This window comes from Nuphar pumila, chromosome 13 (genome assembly GCF_984573655.1).
Source record: "Nuphar pumila chromosome 13, dmNupPumi1.hap1.1, whole genome shotgun sequence".
In the NCBI taxonomy this organism is placed as follows: domain Eukaryota; kingdom Viridiplantae; phylum Streptophyta; class Magnoliopsida; order Nymphaeales; family Nymphaeaceae; genus Nuphar; species Nuphar pumila.
In genome coordinates, this window is record NC_143261.1 from 99,806,995 (window position 1) to 99,815,389 (window position 8,395).

An 8,395-nucleotide genomic window follows, 5' to 3' on the forward strand; every position below is an offset into this window, starting at 1 on the left:
TTCTTGTTCCGTACATAGGTTGCTAAGTTTGGGATGTGTGGACTGTGGTGCTTGTTTAGGGAGCCTGATCTACTCATTGATTGCACTATGGATTAACTTGTACCTGATATTAATCCAACAGGTCAAACAAGTGTGCATTTTGACCAAACTCACACAAACCAACTTATTTGAACCTTCTTCCTTTGCGGTGAGACTGCCTGATGGTCAAAATTTGCTCACTTATAATGACCTAGTTAGCTTAAAGACTCGAGCTGGGCTTAAAACTTGGAGTTTCCCCAGCTCCAGCCAAAACCAATACTGTTCAAGACTCAGCTGTCTCCTTCATACATCCTAGGAGGGTTAGAACCAGCCTGATTCCAATTGAACCTCAGTCGACTTGGTCCATGACAGGTCAGGCTTTGCCAAGTCAACTTCCTTCACCCAGCTCTTTCCATGTGTTTGACTTCACCTATATCAGTTGGAGGCAAACCCCTATACCAAGACTTTGTTCTCCTGGTCTAGTCTCATCAAACTTGGCGTAATAAAGAAAGACCAGACCGATCAACTGAGACTTGAAACCATCAGGGAAGAATCCTTTTACGAAAGTCTATCCGAGTCTAGACTTAACTGGAATCAAATGAGATAGCTGGATGACTAGATCACACTAATCATAACCAAGGAGTCTCGGGTTTGAATCCGATGAGGGTTATCTCCCAGCTTGCTTATCAAAAGAAAAGAGAGAGAGAGAGAGAGAGTTAATTCCTTGAGTCAAGAATTGGTTTTTGAACATTGGTTCCGTCAGTTGGCTTATTTAAACCAATTCTTGACTCAAGGAATTAACTCTACGTGAATTACATGATTTGTTAATTAGAAAACAGGTTTTGAATCGTGATAATATGAGTTGTATGCAGGGTTTTTAAGAGCTTCAAAAATCAACAGGCCACAATGTAACAAAAAGACAGATTCAGCGATAATCATAATTTTAGGTTAAAAAAACATGATCCAAAGTATAATGCCTAAAAAAGCATGCTGAACGCATCTATCAAGTCGATTAAACAAGTATAGCTTCCAATTATGATTTGCCAACCAGATTGTACGTACTAATCGACTACACAAAAATTATGTCCTATATGAAAATGTATAAAACTACAAAATAAATTATGAAAACATTATCGGGACAAACTCCCGTTAATTTAAAACATATGATATTTTGAAAATATCGAGTGCCCAAAGAAGCCACCTTGCCAAATGACTAAAATGCTCCTATGAAAGCCAACCTTATTTATAGCCGCTGGGGCGCCGCGCAATCATGATATTCCTTGCAACTGAAACAGAAAGATTCGAGAAAGAGAGGATGGTGGGGAGTCCAGGCATTCATGCGCATTCTTCTTCCAACTGTTTCAGTGATCCTAAGGATCTACGCTCAACCAAGAACCTCCCTTGGTTCTACCATTCGGAAGAAGAAGAAAAAGAAGCCAAAGAAGAGGAAGAAAGAAGAATCAAGATGGAGAGAGGAGTAGAAGAAGAGAAGTTTGGGGCCTTCTCTCCCATCAAGAAACCAGGCGCCTGCGGAAGCTGTGGAGGGTCGAGCACGGCTTGGATTATGGAGAACGGACCCGTCTCTCCATCTCCTATCTGTAGTCCCCTTAGCTGCTTCACTTGCTCGCCTCCAAGGGAGCTCCTCCTCCCTCGGGCTTCAACCGAGCCCTCTGCGGCTGCACGTCAGAAGAGCCAGGTTAGAAATTCCCAATCTTGGACTGCTTTTCTGTTCTTTGTTAGAGATTATGGTCGTTTCTTGGTAGATTTAGCTTTGATTGTTGGGTGTTCAAGATTTGCTCTGTTTTGTCAAGGTGGGTTGGTTTTGGTTCGATGGTCATCGAGTTTTTTTGTTCGTTTCTTTTTTCGTGTTTCTGAATTTATCTCAATTCATTCAAGTTTTGTGTGGTGAAAGGAGAGTCCATTGTTGGTTATGATAGTTGGGTGCTCAAGATTTTTATCTTTTTTGTAATGGTTGGTTGGTTTTGATTAGATGATGATCGAACTTTTAAGTTTTCTTTTGTTCCGCTAATGGATTTTTCTTATTCATTCGTTTTATTTTATTTTAAGAGAGTGTCATTGTTTGTTCTGATGATTGGGTGCTAAAGATTTCTCTCTGTTTTGTCCACGTGGGTCAGTTTTCGTTAGATGGTGATAGAGTTCTTGAGTTTTCTGATATTTCTAATTCTTTCAAGTAATGTTTGATGAAAGGAGAGAGACCTATGTGATATTTTCTCAGCAATAGTTCTATTATTTTGAATTATCTTTTGGTTTTCAAGGATAATTGGGTGCTAAAAGTTTCAAGAATCTTTCCCATTTTAATGGGTGTATAGAATCTTAGATGATTGATAATCTGGATTTCTCTTTTCTGTTTTTCGTTTGTTCTTTTTATTTATAAGAGAAAACAAACCCATACGTCCTGTGCAATTTTAAGGCCGTTTATGATCTTTTGTGTCGTTTTATCTTTATTGGGTAATTCAAGAATAATTTTTTCCTCTACTTTTCAGAGTTTATTGCAACTTGATGATAATCAGGAATTTCTTTTTGGGTATACCTACTTTTCACTCCATTGATGGAAGCAATTCGAAACCATGGCTCTTTATTTTCCCTTTTTTGTTCCATTCATAATTGTCGATGCTCTGTATTTTGTCGATTGATGGAACATAATGATTAGCCTTAATTTTGTTTTTAACGTTATTAATTTTTTCTGAGATTCTGGGAAGCTATTATATTGCTGTTTTTATTTATTGTCCAAAAGAAACTGAGAAGCAAAATTCTGTTTCCAAGTTTTTCATTTTTTGATGCTTCAAAACTTACCGGATAGTATCTATCCATTTTCATGATCTGTTGGATATTTCAAAACTTAAACAGGCAGTATCTATCCATTTTCATGGTTTGGTTTTGGACAATTATAGTTCCCAAGTCCTGCATTTCTTTTCTCTACATTTGCCTAAATTTTGATTAATGTAACAAAACCAATATAACAGCTTTTATGCCCAAATATCTTTAAAGATTTTCTCTTCTGGAACTAGTATTTTCTGCTTCAGTTTACTTTCTCAATTTTGAGAGTCTAACTATATGTTGGTACCTTTTTCCTTTATTCTTTGTTGTGGTATGTATAGAGTGCCTGTATCATATCAAACAATGGAAGGTCACCGATTGACAAAACAGAAGAAGGGAAAGACAAGGAACAACTAGCATTCACTCGAAGTCTTTACCAGCAGAAGCTGCAGAATTACAGCCTCTCCCTGAAGGCCATAGGAAGAAATGGCATAGATCGAAGAGGTCTCTTTGTTGATTATGTTTCAATATCTATGGCCACTATTTTAAGTGGATGCTGTTTAGAATGGGGTTAAATCCTTGTTAATTTACGAGATACCTATCATTTTCCTGAGGTTGTTAGATGATTTTTGTTTGCAGTTGCTTCTGAATTCAAACGAGGCCGCTGTGTGAATCTGAAACCTATAAGGAGAAGCAGAGTGATGTTCTGCGATGAGTTTGACATCAACTCTTCAGCAGATAACCGATCAAGAGATACCAATGCAGATGGCGAGTTGCAGGATATAAGCTTGCCTGTTGCTGCTGAAGAACAAAAAGATGTCTCAAGAACTTCTTATGAATCCGAATTGTCCACTGGTTTGATCTGTTTCTTTCTTCGTTCTCAAATTTTTAGGAATGTAACCGTCAAAACCATTCGTGAATTTTATAGTTGGTAGACCAAAAATTCATTTGTCTGCTTTTTCACTGTGATACCTAATGTGGTAAACTCATGATAACCATTCACTTCCAATTATTTAAATAACATTCCATGTGTTTTCCTCACTCCAATTGAATATTAATCAAAATTATTGTTCCTAATTGAGCTTTCTCATTGCTGCTGAAGAACAAAAAGATGTCTCGAGAACTTCTTATGAATCTGAATTGTCCACTGGTTGATGTGTTTCGTGTTTTTAAGAATGTAACCATCAAAACCATTTGTGAAGCTTGTAGTTGGTAGACCAAAAAACCATTTGTCAGCTTTTTCACCGTCATACCTAATGTGGTAAATTCATGATAACCATTCACTTCCAATTATTTAAATAGCATTCCATGTGTTTTCCTCTCTTCAATTGAATATTAATTGAAATCGCTGTTCCAAATTGACTCTTTAGAATGGAGAATCTTATCACTATTTTGGTTTTCAAATTTTGCAATAGCCTGCATTTGGATATTCAACTTGTAGAATAAAAACCCTACTTATTTTCAAATTTATGGATGGCCATCATTTTTGCAAGATATTTCATAGCTTCCTTGTTTGTAGTTCACTAAGATTATGGCCTTTTGAGAATAATTATGATTAATGAAGAACCATGCCGAGAAATTCGTTTGGTTAATTGTTGTGGTTGCGTATGCAGTTTCTGAAGCAGGATACTTAGGTAGCTGTGGAAGTAGATATGAGAGCTCAGAGAGTGAAAGCACTATGGATGGCAATCGTTACACAAGACACTCTCCACATTCTGCACCAAGGAGTGGGAAGAACGATACAGTTGACAAGCTTAATGCATGGAAGCAAGTACAGACTGAAAAGCTAATGACAAGGTCTCTCTCTCTCTCTCTCTCTCTCTCTCTCTCTCTCTCTCTCTCTAACCTCTTATGGATGCAGTTTAAGAAAGAAGGAAGCAGCCATTACTGCATGGGAATTCAAGCAAACCAACAAAGCCAGAACCCGCATGAAGCAAATTGAGGTAGTTGCTTGAACAGATTATATACACTTAAAATACTAAGAGCAGTGTTCTAAAGCCCTTGCTGATTACAGAAGTGGTCATAAGATATTTTTTAATACTGTTGTTCATTGTTAATATACTGTTCATTGGTGTAATGACTAAATGCAGAACAAGCTGGAAGAGGAAAGACTGAAGTCATTTAGAAAGATGCAGAAGAGCATCAGCAATGCACAGAAGACAGCAGAGGAGAAAAAAATAAAAGAGAGAAGGATTTGCTTGAACAAGATCTCGAAACTCGATACTGTGGCCAAGAAGTTTAATGCTTCTTGTAGACTTCCATGGCTGCTCTTGTTCTTTTGAACTCTTTGAGATGATGACTTCCATGGCTGTCAGATGGCATTAGGAAAACAATGTAAATATGTACCAAAGTACTTTTCAGGAAACAAAAAAAACGCCACGATCATATGCACAGAATTGATTGGGAAGCTTTAGCTCGTTTTCCTTTTTCCCTTCCAATGTAAAGTATAATGTTTGATTTCTGTAGTTCAAAACTGAACGGTCCAGAGAATTTTGCTGTAGAAATTGAAGTCTCGGGTGGATGTCAAAAATGTCATTACAAATGCAATAGAAGTTATCATGAAAAAGAATTCGCCAGAGTTGCAACCCTTTCAGGTATCTGATGTTTACATATGATATTATTCATGTATAATGACAAGCTACCCAAGTTTTCTTTCAAAGAATATGAAACAATAATAAAAAACCAGGCATTAGGTTTTATTCATTTACAAGCTTTTTGAGATCGAAGCAATCCCGTTAACTTAGAATCGTTATGGGACAAGATATACCAGCATCCAATATCTTAGCTGCCAAGTCTTTCTGATTATCGACCCTTTAGTATATCTTTACAATATCAGAGAAACATTTTTTTTTTCTGTTTCTTTCAGTACCATTTGCTATCCTGTTTGTGGGTCAAATAAGATACAGCCAACCATATTTCCCTAGACCTGGCTAGAATAAGGAAACTTGGGTAGCTGAACATTGATCTAGTTGCATGAGTTAACAGAGTCCCAAGATACCATGGCCCATTTACCAACCAAAACACGGGCCTCTCATCATGGACCTATTTGTGTCAGAGGGCAGAGTAGCGACCAATTAGAGGCCCTGCGACATTGTTGAGGATTCTTATGTTCAAGGATCCAACATTCATCACAATGTCACATTTTTTTTAAATGCTTCACAATTTTTTAAATTAGCCTCATTCAAATTTGCAAATGCCCGACTTCTTTAGGACCTTTTTACTCTTCGCATGAGCAAACCTCCTAAAGTTCACGTGATATGTTGGTTCGTTTGATATCGCAAACTCTCATTAAAATGTAGATTCACGCTTTTTTTGTAGACCTCACGAAGTTCGCATAATTAAATTTGTGAACCTCCTGTAACTAAAACATGTGTAACTTCACAAATACCGTACTAAATTTGCAAAACAGTTCACATGTATATGGATGATATTTTCTCATATGTTATATTCATTATATGAATATTATGTTGTATGGTTGGCGTAGCCAGTTAATGATGGTCGCTAAAAGGGTTAAAATATAGTATTATTACGGATTGTCCTAAATCCAATCTTGAAAAGTTGTTCTAGATCCAGATCTGCTCAAGAGACCTAGTCTGACAAGGAATGGAGGACGCCTTTTCCTATTTGGATTCTTATTGGTCTTTTTTTTTTAGAACTCTTTAGTAGACTCTATAAATAAGTATTATTATTCTTGATTAATTACGAATGAAAATAATGGATTGATTTTTTTTATTGAGTCCTAGTCTTAGAAATAACACATGTTTTCTCTCTCTCCTCTTTCACGTCTTCTTCATCAACCGTCCACCCAGAAGGGTCAATATTCTCCCTATGCTACAAAGCTTAGCTAGATCGAGAATGAATTTCTCTTTTTTTCAGTTTTTTCTAATTTATAGAAACTGTCCCTTTCTAAAGTCAGATTTTTAACTTTGGTATCAAAGCACCTACTTTAAAATATGTGCAACTTTCTCAATTTTTGTGCAGCGATCCTCTACACCACATCTACCACATGAGACACCACAGTAAAAAGTAATGCCCATGTGTAGGATTATAAATTCATCTGAAAACTAAAGCAGGATCGAATACATGTTCTCGCTAAACCGTTGAAATCATAAACATAATAAAACTAAAAGCGGAAGCGATACCTGAATCCATAGCGCTCTGATTGATTGTTGACGGGTATGATCTTCCAAAACCTGTATATTTAACCCTTTTTCTCTTTCTAAACCTGATGAGAGAGACTGAATCTCTTTCTAATTTATAAGGAATCTAAAGAGGGTTTATATATAAGGTTTAAGAACCATAACCTAATGTATTTAGGAGTCTGTCTCCAACTCAACCCAAGGCAGGTCTCTCCATATAGTGTTCCATACCATTTGAGATACCATAGGGCCCATCCTGATTGGATCACTTGAACCGGGCCCGAACCTAGGATAGTCTTATAATGTGTAGTCCAACGTATGTAGGCCCACACAATTTTCTAACAATCTCCCATTTGGGCCACATACGTAACCTTATAATCACACATTGTAACCTTGTGAGCTCAAAACATTGTCTTATCAATTGATATCTCTACAAATTTGATTCATTGATTATGTCAACATAGAACCAAAGCGGTCTTCATTACAAATAACATAATTGAACCCATCAATGATCACGTATATTGACACAGCCAAATGACATGGATCAAGTATGGATGTTAAGCATGAAAATTACATGCAATGTGATTAAACATGCCTATTTCCAACTGGTCCTACTCGAAAACTTTAGTGAGATCACAACATAATGAGTACAGAATGTAACTGAAACTTTAACTTTATACCAAAGTGGTAAAATGAACTTTATTATATCATAGAACTTCCAAATACAAACTTCCACTAAACCAGCATATCATAAAATGATAAAACACCCATGCGAGCAATATGCTCGTGAAAGACCTTGGGTAACAAATCTTTAGTAAGTGGATTCACAATTATGAAGTTTGTGCCAATATGTTCTATCGATATTTGACCATTCTGCACTCTTTCTTTAACAACAAGGAACTTAATGTCAATGTGCTTTGACTTTGATGAGCTCTTGTTGTTGTTGGAATACAACACTTCTGAATTATTATCACAAAATAACTTTAACGATCTTTTAACATTATCCAAAATTTGCAGCCCTATGACAAAATTACGTAGCCATATCCCATAGTTGGATGCCTCGTAACAAACTACAAATTGTGTTGCCATGGTGGAAGAAGCAATGGGTGTCTGCTTGGCACTCTTCCAGAAAATAGCTCTCCCGACCAACAGAAAAATATAGCCTAATGTGGATCTGCGACTGTCATGGCATCCCACAAAGTCAAAATCAGAATACTCAATGATCTCCAACTGATCTCACTTCATGTATGTGAGCACGTAACCTTTTATTCTTTGCAAATACCGCATAACCCATTTGACTGTTTTTCAATGAGTCATACTTGGGTCATTGAGATATCTGCCTAACATCCCAACAATGTACGCTAAATCAGGATGCGTACACACCTAAGCATACATGAGACTCCCTACAACAGATGCATAGAGAATTTATTTCATAACCTTAACTTTAGACTAGTGTTTGG

General features: G+C 36.8%; 1 protein-coding gene across 1 annotated transcript; it reads left to right on the plus strand.

Annotated features, from left to right (window-relative positions):
• Nucleotides 1–1,336: 1,336 nt before the first annotated feature.
• LOC149819438 (uncharacterized) lies at nt 1,337–5,324 on the plus strand. Its single transcript, XM_089984800.1, has 6 exons — nt 1,337–1,714; nt 3,138–3,300; nt 3,436–3,651; nt 4,410–4,593; nt 4,658–4,739; nt 4,887–5,324. Exons 1-6 carry the CDS (start codon nt 1,484–1,486, stop codon nt 5,076–5,078), a joined length of 1,068 nt encoding a protein of 355 aa, XP_089840926.1. The 5' UTR covers nt 1,337–1,483; the 3' UTR covers nt 5,079–5,324.
• The last annotated feature ends 3,071 nt before the right edge of the window (nt 5,325–8,395 follow it).